The sequence below is a fragment of the Perognathus longimembris genome, chromosome 1 (assembly GCF_023159225.1).
Source record: "Perognathus longimembris pacificus isolate PPM17 chromosome 1, ASM2315922v1, whole genome shotgun sequence".
Lineage (NCBI taxonomy): Eukaryota > Metazoa > Chordata > Mammalia > Rodentia > Heteromyidae > Perognathus > Perognathus longimembris.
This window is the reverse complement of record NC_063161.1, coordinates 122,688,174-122,704,960: the sequence shown is the minus strand read 5'-3', so window position 1 is coordinate 122,704,960 and position 16,787 is coordinate 122,688,174. Positions and strand designations below refer to the sequence as shown.

Below are 16,787 nucleotides of genomic sequence, written 5' to 3'. Positions count from 1 at the left end.
CTTAGTTCAGTAATTCTTATCCCTGGGGCTTTCAGAAGGGAAGGGGTGGGGTGTTAGCTCATTAGTGTGCGCTTACTATGGAATAGAGGAGATGGCCTTAAAAAATTTGAATCTGTGTTTTTTATGGTGGGAGGAATGTTTAGGTAACAGTTCCTTATAGGACTGTGTATATAAATTTAGGCTTTGTTTTACCTGTGGGGTGTGGTCCTGCCAATTTAGTCTAACTGCACTGGGTTCTCATCAAAATGTTTCATGGATATAAAGCACTTTGCTTTTTCACAGGTTCAGTTTGAGGATAAGTAAGCATTTTTTTTTAATGAACACCGGGTCAGATTGAATTCTCTGCTCATAGTGGGAGAAGGGAAGAAGAGTAAAAGATTTTCATGGCATCCTGGGTAGCATATGTTAAACCTTTTGGTAGATGCCAGAAAATGGAATCCATTGCTACATGCTATTAATGTTATCCCAAGCAGCAGCATCAAATAACTTGCAACCCGAATTAAATGTAAAGATCATAAAAACACAAGATACACTGTCAGTCTCCCATTATGGCTGATTTCTAGAGATTGAGTTTTCTTACTACTAAGTTGTTTCTTTAAAGTATCAGCATATATGGATAAAAGGAAACTTTGGCTTTTGTGCCAATATTACAGCTCTGTTTAGTATTTGGGCAAGTTGTAATAAGTGGCAAATGGCCCATTAACTATATTGGAGGCCTCATGGCAGCACTAATTTCAAATCGTGCTGGGTTTACAATTTACATATTAAAAAATGTTCACTTGATTTTGTTCAGGGACAAAGCTGACATCCTATACAAACATTATTCCAACAATCCCATTTATTGGTCCAATTATTTCAATTGAAAGATGCTGGTTTACTGCTTCCTAGTATATGTGAGCAATTCTCAGTGAAACTGTTAGGGACTAGTTTGACTATAGTGGCAGAATAACCTCACAGGGTTTCAATTCACTTTTAATTTTAAGTCCCAGGATTAAGGATCATTTGTAGTATAATGTAACAGTGTGGGCAAATACAGCTTCTCTTAATGCCCTTTTGATATTTTTGGGAAAGTGCTTTTTATGCAAAACAATCACTTATGAATTGCATGACCGCTTTTCTCACTATAAAATTTCATTCACATTTCCTCCCTTCTCCCACATCCTTAAAAGAAAGGACAGCATGGGGTGTTTGTTGCACTTCATTTTACTTTTTTAATTTTTGAGATGTGGTTTAAGGTAGTTCTTTAGGATAGATGCCAAGACAACTAGTTAATATTGTCTTAAAATCAGGCTCGTGATTTAAAATGCTTACATTTGTGCAAGAAAACTACGTGTGAAAATGAATTTGGAAAGATTAGATTGGAATTGCCTCAAACTCAATTAAGCCACACTGCATGGACGTGCTGGGAATATCAATACAATCACTGTAAATTTTGTACAAACTGATTTGTTGCATTATCTTGCTCATCTAACATACGGTACTTTTTGTGTCCATATTGCAGACGGCAACTCCAAACTAACATGGCAGTCAGACTGTGTGATGTGGCTTCTCTGCTTAGAAGTGGTTCGTGGGCAGCAGAGCCTTGGACCGGGGTCTGTGGGATTTTTCTTAAATTCTGTAGGCTACTTTTTTTTTAGCATGTTGCAGAAGTGCTGAGGCCATACCAAATACTTGAACCTTTAATTTGGCATATTAATTATTCTTAATCTAACCTATTATGGTATGGCCATCATTAGGACTATAAGCACATTGCAATTTTAACTGTAGTAGTATCTCTAGATCAGAACCATGTTCTTGTATGCACCTTTTTATAATCTCAATTAGGATTTAGTGCAGACTAAAAAGAGTGACAAGCTTTAAAACAAAAAAACAAAAATAAAAGTTTTGGTATGGTCTGAATATTAAGTTACAGTAATTCTTTACATTCTGTTTACTATGTATTTTTTTGGTTACTACATTTTGAAGTTATTCACAATTTCTGATGCTCAAAAAAAGTCGAAATTGTAAATCTGGCTGAAAATCATTTGCCCAGTAACTGTTGAAAGACTTTGCATTTTGTGAACAGTTGTGTTGAGCCTATCAATGGAATATGCATTATTTGTAAAATATAGCACATTAGTATCATTTTATTCTGAGCAGATGGTCCTATAGCTGAGAGATGCTGTAATTTTTCAGCTCACACAGCCTACTGCAGCTGTTCACTTGAATGTTGGCTTAGGAGCTCATTTGTACCACCTGAACATGGAAATAAATGTGCGATTAAGTGAGGAGTGTTTGTTGTCCTTGTTAAAATCCTGCTAATTTCAGTCAATGAACATTTTATATTTCAAATGCCATCCCAATGAGCTTTACTCCAAATCTCTCGTTTGAGGTTCTTAGAGTTTCTATACATACCCTAATGTTTGAATAGCAATTTGTTTTAATTGGCCTTGACCACTTTCCCACTAGTAGCTAATTGTTGTCATAATGGCTGGGGAAAGGTGAGCTTCTTAAGAATTTTGCTATGGCAAGGGCAATCCTACTAGTTTTCTGCACAGTGGAGCAGCTATGCTTTATTAGGAAATTCAGAACATTTCTCAGTTTCAAATAAATTTGATAATTATAACAATCCCCATATTTTGAATTATTTGATTTTTTTCATCTACATTTCCAAATGCTTATTTTCTTTTACCTCCTTAAGTATTCCCAGAGTATACTTACCTGGGAAAAACTATATGTAGCCTGGAGAATGATAGCCTTTCCTTTGACAAGGAAAGGAATTCATGCAAGGGCTACAGGTTGTTTGGTATTTCCTACTTATTCTGGATTGAGTCTGGTGGTTTTTGTTTTGTTTTGTTTTCTTTTAATCCTGATAGCGCTCAATCTTGTCCATTCTAACCAGTCTGAATCTGGTTGATAGACCAGTCTCAATATCTCTGAGCTGCATTCTTTTACAAACCTACCGTGGCAGCAGTAACTTCTAAACTGCTTTTGTACCTTTATATTTTTTCTGAGGCAATTTGCTTTTTTTTTTTTTAAAGACTCTCCCCCCCCCCCTCCAGTTTCCTTGTAACCCTTTTCCCCTGGACTTTGCTTTTTTACATTGTATCTAATTATTATTTGCTTTTTTCTATGTTAAAATTTCTTGAAGCAGCATCCCATCAATTTCAGGGTTGTCAATTTTGAGCAATAGTTCTTTGGGGGAGCTCAGAGGTGTATTTGGATGAAATATGAAGGACAGTATTTTCAGTGGTGCTTTGATTTTTGGATTTCCCCATAGTCTTGGTTGTCGAAAGTTAGATAGCTATTAGAAAATACTTTGGAAATTTTGGGGCTGTGGTTTGGGATTCTTTTGTTCAAAAAGTATAGATAGACTGGTTTGGAGGATCCAAAATTGTTAAGTATGCAACTTTTAGGGCAGCTTAAGGTAGTTTGAGGCCATTTTCCTCAACTCTGCTGTTTATCTGGTAATTGGAGTTTATAGACACTTTATAGCTTATATTTTCAACAGGCTTATATGCTTAACTGAAAGTTCCTTGGGCTGGTCTGTTTACATAAATTGTTTATGTTGTTGTTTTTGTGGACTGGATATATGTTTTGTTTTCCCTCTTAAAATTGGATTGAAGGCAAAGTATAATACTGGATTGTTCGGGGATTTTATTTTGATGCTGTAGATCAGGTGCCTTGTTGGTGATCTGTAGCTGCTAAGATTGACCAAAATGGCCAATTAGAGTCTACAGAGTAGAAAAAGTATTCATAGCTTCACTCCCAAGTTATCATACAAATCCTTTTCATTCTCGAACATATAACACTTATTTTTCTTATTTCTTGTCAATAGAAGAAGTATAAGATATTGTCAATCAAAACATTTTCAGTATGTAACCAAAACAGTACATGTTGACAAATTTATTTTTTCAAATGTACTCTTGGTCCTTGATTTTAAGTAAATGGATATGTCAGTTTTAGAATATTTAATCTCTTGTGCTTACTGAAAATCCTCCTCAGAATTAGTAGGTCAGTTTTTGCCATTTGTTTTGGTACTATGTTAAGCACTGAATATTTTCTACTATGATTTTTAATAAGGGCTCTATTCTTTTCCTGTTGGTAATAATTTCTCCCTCTCTTTGGACACTACAGGTGAGTGAGGATATATGAGTAGATCCCAAATGTGATCCTAGAAAATGTTTAAAATTTTAGTCGTGCTTATATGCATGTATGGAATATGTATATGAAAGTATAATTGTTTTAAATTGAATAGTTTCATATGAAGTAAAATCAGCATAGGTGTTGTACTTTTTTGTTGAAGCTTTATTGTAATTTCAGCAGATTGGCTTGTGTTTAGTGACAAGTGTTTAAACTCTTGAATGGAGTCTCTAATAGGTTGTGAGATATGAATTCTGACATTTCTTATTTTCTCTGTTTTTAGCAGGTAATTGCTGCCATGGAAACACAACTGTCTAATGGGCCAACTTGCAATAACACAGCCAATGGTCCAACCACCATAAACAACAACTGCTCGTCACCAGTTGACTCTGGGAACACAGAGGACAGCAAGACCAACCTAATAGTCAATTACCTTCCTCAGAACATGACACAGGAGGAGCTCAAGAGTCTTTTTGGGAGCATTGGTGAGATAGAATCCTGTAAGCTTGTAAGAGACAAAATAACAGGTAGGCAATTTTATGTACATGAGTCACGTTTAAGCTTCCTGTTTTAAGATAATAAGAAAATAATAAACTTATTACTTGTAAATCATAGGTTTTAAAAATACATTTAAGTTTTCTCTTTGTTGGCTGTACAAGCAGGAGGAAACTTTAATTTTTTCTTTGAAAATAAGAAATATTTTGGGGAAAGTATATTTTAACAGGATTTTAATATACTCTGAGATGAATGTTTTTAGAAAATATTTTAAAAGTGTGTGTGCATGTCATACCAATAGTAGTAGTAGGGGGAGGAGTAGCCACAAACATGTTAACATTGAACATTTTTAAATTCTCTTGAGCTTATATTACTGAGCATTTGAGCAATAGCTATTAGGAAAAAAAGGTATTTGAGAAAAAGGAAGAAGTTTTTCTAAAGATATCCTTCTGCTTGTAGTAGATGACAGAGTAATTGTTAATATTCACCTTGTCAACATAAAATCATTTTTACTGGTATTATTTGAGCATAATGAGATCTTATACTCTGCCCCTTAATAAGGGAAGGAAGATATGATATGTGGATCTTCCTTACTGTGCTGACACGTAGACAGTGTGGCTCCAGTTATGTACATTAACAAAATGGTTAGTTAAGATATTCTTAGTATTTTCAAAAATTTGAGCAAGGTTATAGAGTAAGCCAAAACTTAGTAGCATGATCTTGTAATAGCAGGGTTAATTCTTCCTGCTAGAGTTGTTTTCAGACACTAAGATTGTATGAAGTAGACAGACTCCATGGTTTTTCACGGTATTGGTAAAATGGACAGATGAGGTAGGCCTAGTTGCTTTACAAGGTTAATAACAAATGAACCAAGCTAAAACTTTGAGTTGAGTAAGGAATCTCTATGGCAGTGTGAACAGTGGGCCCAGTATCCTGACCTCTACCTAGTCATGTGACCTTGGACAAGTTAGCTCTTTGTTTCAGTTTTGTTTTTGCTCGTTTTCCCAGTTTTGTCACTCCAGGGTCTTGGCTTGCATGCAGGGCCTGAGCACTGTCCCTGGCTTCTTTTTGCTCAAGGCTAGCACTCAACTACTTGAGCCACAGCACCACTTCTGGCCTTTTCTGTTTATGTGGTGCAGAGGAATCAAACCCAGGGCTTCATGCATGCTAGGCAAGCACTCTACCACTGAGCCACATTCCCAGCCCCTTTGTTTCAGTTTTCTCATGGAAAAAGAGGTTAAAGATGTGGAAGGGTTTCACACTGAGTCATTTCTGAGGACACTGTGGACTTGTCTTAGAAGATGTTATTAATTGTTTTGTAAAATCAAGGCCACAGGCTCATTGTCTCTGAGATTTGCAAGTAAGTTTGTAGAGTCACCTCCTAGCCTTGGCCACTAACAGTCCTGTTTCCTCAAGCTGAAGATTGAAGTTCACAGAGAACTTAACTCATTGAATCCAAATAAAAAGGGATTATTTCAATCCACGCTAAGTAATTATCTTAACTAATTATTCTTCTTTGATCTTCATCATAGCATTATATCCAACATTGACAGACAGACACATGGTATCATTTCAGTTTCTTTTCCAAAATCAGGGTAAGCAGCAAGTGTGAAATTTGTAGAGAAAGAGTTTTTGAAAAATTGGGAGAGAGAACAAAAGGATCTGCTTATATTTGTGCCAGAGTACTGGACTCAACCTTTAATTTTTTTTTTTTAAAGAAAACATTACCCTATACATGTAGATTTTGCAATCTTTATGTATGTGGCTTGATTGCTTCATGGTTACTGCTACCATTAAAAAGATGTTAGCACATAAAAGCCCATTTCTTTGTTATGATAACTGGGAATAGTATATGAAAACATTAAATAAATCATACAACTTTTGTGTTTGGCAATTGCCTTGGAAAAGATGGAGATTTCCACCTCTTATTACTGGCTGGACTTGAATGATTATATTCTATAAACCCTTTTTTTAAATTAAGAAAATTCTCTTTATTGGAGGTTAAAATGATGTGGTCACAGAGGAAAATGACTTATTTCTTTATATGATAGAAATACTTAACGTACTTGTTAAGTATTGCCTGCAAGTCTAGCAAAAGAAGTTGACCTAGAAATATAGCTCAAGCAATACACCCCCTGCCTATCAAGTGAAAAGCCTTGAGTTTAACCCCTAGTGTTGCAACAAAAAAGAAAAGTAAAAGACAAAGAAAAAGTCAAGACTATGTCTGTATATGACAACCAAAAAGTTGCCTGGCAGCCAGGCCAGGAAACAACATCTTCCTGTTTTCTTTAGGTTAGCCCAAATCTGCCTAAACCAGGATTTAATTTCTGTATTCATGGGTCCTTATGGCAGTTCCCAGCCTACCTACATGATAAGAATAACTCTTCCTGTTCCCAATCCCAGCTCTTTCCATCTGTCATTCCCAAACATCTGTGAACATGTGGCCAAAAATCCAAGGAGAGCTATGGCTTACATTTGTAATCCTAGCTATTCAGGAGGCTGAGATTAGAAGGATCATATTTTAAGGCCTGAGCAAAAATATTCATCAGACATCATCTCAACCAATAAAAATCTGGGAATGGTAGTATGTGCTGGTTAGTTGCAGCAGAAGCATAAACAGGAGTATTCTGAAGACCCTATTCAAAAGTAACAAAAGTCAAAAGGGCTGGATATATGGTTCAAGTGGCTAAGCACCCTGCCTACTTACCAGGCATGAGGCTCTGAATGTAATGCCCCCATACCATCAGTTATAAAAATAATATTAATAGGAGAAACACCTTCATTGTCAAAGAATTTGTAGAGTCATGATTTTATTTTATTTTATTTTATTTTTTATCAGTTGTGGGACTTGAACTCAGGGCCTTGGTGCTTTCTCTGAAGTTTTTCACTCAAGGTTAGTGTACTGCCACTTTGAGCCACAGCACAACTTCTAGTTTTCTATTGGTTAATTGGCCATGAGAGTCTCACAAGCTTTCCTGCCTGAGCTGGTTGGAACTGTGATCCTCAGGTTTCTGCTTCTATAAACCTTTTGTTGTGCTGTTATGGATATTATAGGATAAATCTGAGTTCTGCATATTCACTCTTAGCCTTCTCTGATTTCACTGTGGTGAACAGAGGTAATAGATATCACACATGGATCAGCTAAGATACACAGACACAGAGAAATTGCATCAATATTTCTTGTCCATTTGCTTCACTTTCCATCCTTGCCTGATTATCTTTTCAGTAAGAGAAGGTAGGCAAGTGAGATTTCTATTATGATACTATTTCTGTTAAAATATCTGGCAAGCAAGTAATTATCCGGTAAGCAAGAAATTCCACAGTAGGAATCAGTCAAAAGATGTTTTTTGTTCCTTTTTATTTTGCAATGGTCTTATTATATTGCCCAGGCTGTTCTCATACTGGTAGTCTTCCTATCTCAGTCTCCTGAGATGCTGGGATTATAAATAGCATCAGCATAACTGGTTATAAAAAATTCTGAAACCATTTAACTGGTTATTCAACAGTGAATCTGAAACTCTTCCTTAACTGGTCACAGTAGTGATAAAGAGCATGTGTATAAGATAAATATAATAAAAATGAAGTATAAATTAAACAGGTAGATGTAATTTCTTATGGAACTTTGCTTCTGTGACCTGTCTTTTACACCTTTGACAATCCTATTTGTTGTGTGATTGAGAGAAGGGCTTGAATCATTTAGGTTCAAGGAGAAATTGCCCTAAAAAATTATGATTTTCTTAATAAATATTTGAGTTTTTGAGAAAACACTCAGAATTTCTTTTTTAAAAGAGGCATACATCACACATTTAATACACATGCAATTGTTTAAGGTAATTATGGGATATACAAACATCAGGATAAGAAGAGAAAAAGAACAAGTAGTACCTGGGTGTTTGTGGCTCATGCCTATAATCCTAGCTATTAAGGAGGCTAAGCATTAAGGATCACATTTGAAGCCAGCATGGGCAGCAAAGTCCATGAGACTTTTTAAATTTACTGCCCAAAGAAGGTAGAATTGGAGCTGTGGCTCAAATAGTAGAGCACTATCTTTGTGCAAAAAAACTCTGAGTCAGTACGTAGGCCCTGAGTTCAAGCCCCAGGAATAGCACAAAAGAAATTGTATTGAACAAAGTAGTCTATTAAATGTTAGGTAGCAAAAACGGAATTCCGAGTAGTTGTACTTTGCAAAGTACATTTACCTTTTGAAGAAGAATTGTTAATATCTCTTGTAAGATTTCAAAAGTATTTGTGGTGTTTGGATCCTGTATTATGAACTTCAGCCTCAACCATATCATTTATTTCTCTGTGCACATTTCAGAGGCAGAAAGAATTGTTTGCTCTATGTGTGATTGGGCCAGACTAAAATTGAACACAGACCTCTCATATGTTGAGCAAACACTCTACTGACATTTCCCCAGCCATTTGGCTGTTTTTTGTCTTTGATACAGGGTCTTTGTAACTTTTGTTTAGATTGGCCTCAGTGGAGACCCTCAGTTTCTGCCTCCTGAGTCACAACTGTGTTTATAGGTGTACATCACCAAACTCTGTTCTGATTTTGTAAGTGAATAAGCAGTAATTGTATGGTATATGCAAAACCCTTTCACTTTTTATGAAGCTTTCTTGATGAATTAGAAAACTATCTCAGTTGGGGGAAAGTATTGCTTCTTTCCCGGTTCTTGTAAAGAATATGTAATTTTTAGACTGTGTCATTGTTAGAAAATTAATGTTCCTAGTTTGATAAAAATGCATATTGGGGAAGTACATTAACAAGTGTCTTCAGAAGCAAATACAATGGTCTTTGTAGCCTACATTCCATTTATTAGTGTGTTTGTCAGCCTCCCTTTGGGCTCCTGCCCGGCTGGATGCTCCAGCCTGTTTTCTATCCATAGGCATTCATCATGAGAAGCCACTGCTACTTGTACAGCTAAGCTGACACTGGACTATCTCTTTGGGTTTTGAAATGTACTTCAGAGTTGTTGACACCCACTGATGTTGCATTCTAGAGTAAATTGATTTTTCTGGTGCACCAAATAAATAGTAGAATGTCAGATTCAGAAAGTTCTAGAGGTGACTTTAGCCAACATCATTCTCTCTTTCCAACAAACAATCAGAGGTCTGTATCTGTGAAACACCTAAGAACAAACAGCAAGTAATGTAGTAGAGCAATAAGTAGAAGACACTTTTGGATGTTTTCTCCTTGTCTATTTCAAAGTTAAGCACAGGATGATGAATTTATATTGAGATGTATACCTTTTTACAGGGTTACTGAGTGGGAATTTCTTATGAGTATATCTTCTGGAAGGTAAGCAAGAATTTTAAAGTTCAGGATTGAAGGCTACATGAAATGAAAAACAATATCCAGGTTTCTCTAGAAACATAACCTGTGATTGTGAATTTAGCTCAGTGATACCCCAATCTTGCAGTAAGTACATCCTACTGAAGGGGAGTTAAAAATATAAATGCTGGATGACTTGGGTGTCTTTCATTAAAGAGCTTACCAAGCGATTTGAAACGCAAACAGTTCTGGAAGTCACAGGGTCTCTTGAATTATAGCCACTAGGCTACCTCTACTGGAGTCACTCTGGTGATTGCCATCAAGGCAATCAGGGCCCTGTCCCTGTCCCATACATATTGAATGTGAATCTCTGTAGTTGACTCTCAGAATGTTTTACATACCTGGTAGTTATCTGTCTTTTTCTGAAACTTTTACAGATATTCAGATGTTTTACAGATGGAAACAAGGGATTTTGGTGTCTAGCTGTTTGGCCTTGGGATGGATGAGAGAAGTACTATAACTGTAGTGGTTAATTTTGTGGCAAGCTTCAGTTTACAGTACTGTCTTGTTCTCAAGAACTGATATCTGATGGGTTAATTCCTGGACCCCAAGATCAGAGATGTCAAGCTTAAAAGTCAATGGGCTGCATGCATCTTTACTAGCCATCTTCCCTTTCCCTGAGAGACAATGTGTCTGTGTAATTAGGTTTTCAAGTCTCCAGGATAGATTGTTCTGTCATGGTTATTTCCCCCTTTCCTCTAAAGGAAGAACTAGAGAGTTAGTTAAGAGACTTCAGGTAATGAGTGTTGCTTGTTTTGTCTTTGTGTGGTACTTATTCTTGATCTGTGGACTAGGTGAGATGGATTCTGGGCTGCCCCTATGGGAGCTTTCAGCTAAGAAAGACAAACCAAAGCTGACAAATATAAACTGCAGGCATCCAAAAAGGCTTTATAGATTTTCACACTTTGACCAATTCTGCATAGGAAGTGCCTTGTATTATAAACAAAGCCTCCCTTTTTTCCCCCTGTAAGCAAGTATATTAAAATCTTCTTCTCCTTTTTTTTTTGGCCAGTCCTGGGCCTTGGACTCAGGGCCTGAGCACTGTCCCTGCCTTCTTCCCGCTCAAGGCTAGCACTCTGCCACTTGAGCCACAGCGCCGCTTCTGGCCGTTTTCTGTATATGTGGTGCTGGGGAATCGAACGTAGGGCCTCGTGTATCCGAGGCAGGCACTCTTGCCACTAGGCTATATCCCCAGTCCCCCCCCCCCCCCTTTATTTTTTGAGGGTTCTTATCTTCTTGGGAACTTTAAAGCATTTTGTTGTTGTTGTTGTTTATTCCATTGTAATAAATTGCCAAATGTTATTTTAATGGCATAGGTGTCTTCCTACTTAAATTGTATAATCTTAGCTCCTCAAGATTAAAACAGATAAATGGCATTTTTATTATTCTAATGAATACCTTCAAATTTAAGATCATTTGTTTGCAGGGATGAAGTCAGTCAGTCACAGTGAACACAGGCTGTTTTGATGAATGTTAATTTGAAAATAGGTTTCCAGCCAATTAGGCGTCCATAGTGTCAATGGTGTGGAATTCTGAGAAAAGTGTGAGGAAGTAGGGCTGGAAAGGCTGGTGGGTGAATAGGTGGATGGTGACTTAATAAGCCCGTTATTTTACTGGCTTCAGTGTGCGCTTAAATCAGAAAGGTGTCCAGAAGGCTCTGTGATTTTCCAGGTCAGGCTTCATGCTCACCGGACAGTTACACAACATTTCTAGATTTGTAGGATTTGAACTCAGGGTTTCATGCTCACCAGGCAGTTGTATAACATTTTCAGAAAGAACATGTTTGCACTTTGGAGGATGATAAATTGTTGGGCACTAGCTAGGAAATACATCGGGAAGCAAAAGCAGGAAGAGTTATTTACCAGTATTTGCCCTTGTTTAGGTCATGTCAGTTTCCATTGGTTCTAGCTGTGAGTCTTTTCCTCTTACTGGTGTGGAGTAGGGGCTGTCATCGCATGGCAGTTTTATAAATGCTGTGTTTTGGGGAAGAAAATAATTCTTGCATCAATTGGTACACATTGCCCTCAGCAGAACACAGCACTTAAGCCAATGAGGAGAGTTTTAGGGTGGCATATGCTGTTGCCGGATGCTTCCTCAGCACTGTAAATTGAGTTACCCCCATTTAAGATTTTTTAAGTAGTTGCATAAAGGAATTACCATTTCACAAAGCAGTTTATGAATACAGTGTGTCTTGATTAATGTCCCCCACTTTTGTGATACAGTACTGGATCCACCTATTTTTATTCTGACAATTTTTGTTCTCTTTTTAATATCTTTTTTTTCTTTTTAACACTATCTTTTTGTAGGCTATCTAAATTCTCAATAGAGTGTGAGTATTTTTCATTAGTACCTTCATAAGTTGGCAATTTCTTTTGAGCTCCGTTTACATTAATTGACTTTCAGCTGAGTGCTCTGTTACTACTAGATCCTGGGAGCAGTGGAAACCCTCAGAGCTACCTTTCCAATGTAAAGGTCAGCCTTAACAAAGATTTTCTGGCATTTTACTTGTGAGTGCCATTTGATTTGTTAGGTCTGTACTGTGCCTTGATTAGTATGTTTTACTTCTTAATTTTTTATTCTTTTTGGTCTTTAAAGTTTTAGAATGTTAATATTTTGACACCATTGGAGAGTAGAGGCCCCTTTTATTGGCAATGGTATCTATAATAAAAACATACTGTTTGTTTGAGACAGGATCTCATTGTATAGCCTAAGCTAGCCTGTAACTTGAAATCCACCTGCCCCAGTTTCCCAAGTTCCATGATTACAATTGTACCCTATCTTGTCTATCTTTATAATTAAATACATTTTGGGGGAGTTGTAATAAGCAGAGTAACACTGGCAGAGGACAGATAATAGTATACTAGTCTGTGAACTAGAATAATGGTTCATAGAGCAATTGCTCTACCTGATATTGTGTGCATGCTATTCAAATCAATCAGCTTGACATAAAAAAATAAGGTACTCTGAGCTGGGCTTGCTCAATGGACTATTACTGACCTGGAAACCCAACAAGTTGTTAAATTTGGCCATGAAATATTGATTAGATAAAATCTAGCCAGTTGTGGCTTGTTTGTACTTTTGTTAACATCATCTTCTTTAAGATATATGCACCTTTAATATAAGTCACAAATGGTATTACTAAATATTATGTTTTTGTCAACTAAGAGGGTCAAGTAAAGAAATTTAGAGAATCTGCAAGGATATGAAGAAGCCCAGTATTAGTGCAGTGTTAGCAGATCAGAGAACTTAGAAATTACTCTCTCTTAGTTTGGTTTGCTTTGTGTTGAAATATTCATTGAAAACATTTAAAGCATTGCTTCATTCTGTCCTCACAGATTTCAGTTTATGTGGGAGTGGGGGATAATTTCCATGAGGGCATGGTTAGCTTAGCAGATGCAATTTTACATCTTGTTGTCCTTTTTTTTTTTGGTTAAATCCTTATGCATATTGTGAATTAGAGTTTATTTTTAGCTCTTAATGAGTTATTTTCTCATCATTGTACTTTTTGTTGGAACTCATTTCTACATACTGCTCTGATTTTGAAGGGAGAGCATATATACAGGTCCAGATCCACCTCCTGCTTCCAGCTTAACTAAAATTTGCATTTTTTTTGTGTGTGTGCTTGATAGACACGATTACTATTGTGTTGTAGTTTCAGTGATCTTTGATCTCTCATAACTTGTTTGACCTTGGACTTTATTCTGAAAAGGAAAAGGTCAGATATTTATTACTCAAAAAATGTTTAAGGGGAGATATGGATGCAAATACAGGTAACAGAATTCTTGGGCTGTTTCAAGGCCACTGGAACTTGATGATTGGCTTTATGTCCATCTCTAATCATAAGAAGTAACTGGTCATTAACAGCGTGGTCCCTAAGATACTTTGCTCCGACTCCTTCCTAACTTTAGGAAAAAGGAAGAGAGCTTTTCATACCATTAAAATAAATTGTAGTTTGTCCTTAGACCACACTAAAAAATATCTAAATGGATTTCGGTGTGTCAAATCAGCTGACATATCTTCATGTATAAAATAATAGGAATTCTCCTAAATGATGTCTCAAACCTTATCTTTACATTTGGTGACCTTTCTTTATGTCTGTCCTTAAACATAGTGCCAAATGATTGTCATGTATATGCAGACACCATTGACCTTCTGAAGTGGAATGGTTAGGAATTTAACATCTTGAAATCACAGGTTATTAAACTAGGATTGTTGTTAAGCTATTATATTCTTCACATTTCTAGGTCATTACTTCAAGGCTTAGTCCTTCTATTCATGCTACCATAAGACTAAAATACAGATAGATACGATCTGCTATTGTGTTCTGCCTCTCTGTCTATATTAAGTCCTATAAATTAGGAGCCTCATTAAAAAGGAATAAGGTGTTCAAATTATTACATTCCCCAGTTCCAAGTTCTAGAACATTCAACACCGGACTTATGTGCTATTTAAAAGCAGATCTTTTGGGTTTAGCTTTCATACTGTACTTGAGATTTAGTTCTCTGAATGTTTGTGGAAAACTGTATTTGAATGTAGCTATAAGTGTAAGGGTGGCTAACATTTCCTGGCTTTCAGAGTTGGATTTCTCTTTTCTAAAGGTTACCTCTCATCTTTGTGAAAGGTGAGACTGTTGCAGTGGACCTAAGCTAGTTTATTGAATGCAAATCTTAGCTCAGATAGATGGCACCAAAGAAAGACCACGGAGGCTTAGCTACTCTCCAGATTGTAATGAAAGCAGGTCTCAGCCAATTGTACCAAATACACAGACATTTAGCATGGAGACCCAAAGCAGGCCTTAAGGCTATTCTGCAAGCTTGATAAAAGTCCTAGTTCTTGGTTTCCATTTTAGGTGCTTTGATTGTATTCTATCAAGAAATGTTGACTTCAAGCTTCTCAAAGGTGGGAAGCTGTGGTCTATGTTTGCTTCACTCAAGAAAGAAATCCTTTTCAATGAAGGCTAGACTCATTTCCATTTAATATTTACAGATTTTTCTCCATAATGATAGGTCCATCTTGGGTCAAACCACCTTAGATTCTTATGCCCTCTTTATGTAAGGCTGGGTAGTATCCTTAATTTACCTCATCTACATATCTTGAATACCTTTAGTTTTACCAATGAAACCATATTTTTCACACTCAATACACTAACAAATAACTAGTTTACTGAACAAAAGCTGCTTTTGATATTCATTACTCAAATTAGCAGAGAATTGGTTGTTGATTTAATTGTGGATTGTAAATAGGCTTATCCTAGTCACTTTTGGATTTTAGTCCTTAAATCTTTTTTGTGGTACTCAACTGCTCCTGGGACTGTGCTTTAAAAAGCAAATTAGACGACTGTCCTGAAACTCAGCTTGCACATGTAACATTACAGAAATTCAAAATAAATATTAAAATTTTTTACAATGATAACATTTATGATTTTAGTTATTTTAATCACACAGTTCAGCACATTTAGTATTGTATAGTACCACTATTATTTAGAACCTTTTCATCATGCCAAACAGAACTTTTATATCTACTAAACAATAGTGCCATTTCCTTTACCCACAGCCCCTTGTAACCTTTCTGCTTTCTTTTACTGGAGGTTGATTCAAGGTCTTCATACTTGATAAACTAGCACTCTATCACTTAAACTTCATTCCTTGAGCTTTTATTTTATATATTTTTTTTGAGGTAGAGTCTCACTAATGTTCTGCCTGATATCAAACTGCAGGTCTTCCTACTTCTGTCTGTTGAGCAGCTGTGATTACAGGCATGTATCACTAGGTCCAGTGTTTCGACTTTGTATCTGTAAATCAATCCTGGGGACCTCATAATAAGTAAATTTATACAGTATTTGCCATACCAAAATATATTAAAAGCAAATTATAATGGATTATTACAGGAGATACTAATTTTTCCCCTTGTGCTATAGAATCTTGTTTTATTTCCCTTTATCTCTATATGACTTTAGGATACAATCCTCTTTATTGAAATACATAGCTACTTTGTTTTGCCCTTTTTACTATAAAAATGCCCAGATTAAATACAGAATCTGTGCAGTTTTTTAAAAAAATCAGATTTCTGACTGTTTATATGGATTCTATATTGCATTTATAATTCTTCAGCCTGCTTGATTGAGGCTTGTTTTATCCTTTCATACATCACCTTTAATCTCTTATCATTCAACGTCTATTGGCTGGTGATCTGGAACCAGACATGACTAGATCCAGAAAGAAGAAACCCAATAGTTTTAGTGTCTCTTCTGTCTTCACAGGAAGTTTTCGGGTGCTATTTCCAGAGTTAAAGCATCCATGAATGCATCTGTGTGGGATCTCAGGACACAGGATGCAACACCTTCCCCCTTCTGAGGCCTAGTGGAAATCTTGGCAGAAGACATTTCTCAACAGGAGGAACAAAGGAGGGAACAAATGAAACTCCTTTGTGTAGTTTTAGTTTCTTCTGCTTCCAATTTTTCCTCCCTTTCCCAGTACTGATATACTCCACTCACAAAAATATGACCATGGAAATAGCAGCCAACCAAACAAACTTTTAGGGTAGAGCCCTTCCCTTTTTTAGTTGTTTAAAAACAAGATCAGTATTGTAGTTAAATAAGAACTAAGTACTTTCTAAAGCAGCTTTGGGAGGCAGATACTGATATAGATGTTGAATTTAGAGACAGGTAGTCTGTGGCCTCTTTCTGCCTTTGCATCATGTCCAATTGTGTTACTGAGTAGAGCTGTCTTCCTTTCAAATGTTGGGTCTTCATATCTTGGCTTCTTGCCTTCTGGGTTGGCATCAGCCAAATGCCTGCTGGCTGTAGGAACATTACTCCACTCTTAGTGACTGTATT

The 16,787-nt window shown here is 36.5% G+C and overlaps 1 protein-coding gene across 8 annotated transcripts in view; it reads left to right on the top strand.

Moving 5' to 3' along the window:
- Nucleotides 1-16,787, top strand: part of Elavl2 (ELAV like RNA binding protein 2) — a 163,569-nt gene that overhangs the window by 89,204 nt on the left and 57,578 nt on the right. For 2 of the 8 annotated variants that reach the window (XM_048352168.1, XM_048352167.1), the window contains exons 1-2: nucleotides 1,498-1,592; nucleotides 4,406-4,649. In XM_048352168.1, the coding sequence (XP_048208125.1) occupies nucleotides 1,521-1,592; nucleotides 4,406-4,649 (316 nt within the window). In that variant the 5' untranslated portion in view covers nucleotides 1,498-1,520. Of the gene's footprint in view, nucleotides 1-1,497; nucleotides 1,593-4,405; nucleotides 4,650-16,787 lie in introns of those variants that run through there. The other 6 variants (XM_048352171.1, XM_048352173.1, XM_048352169.1 and 3 more) reach the window with 4 other exon arrangements.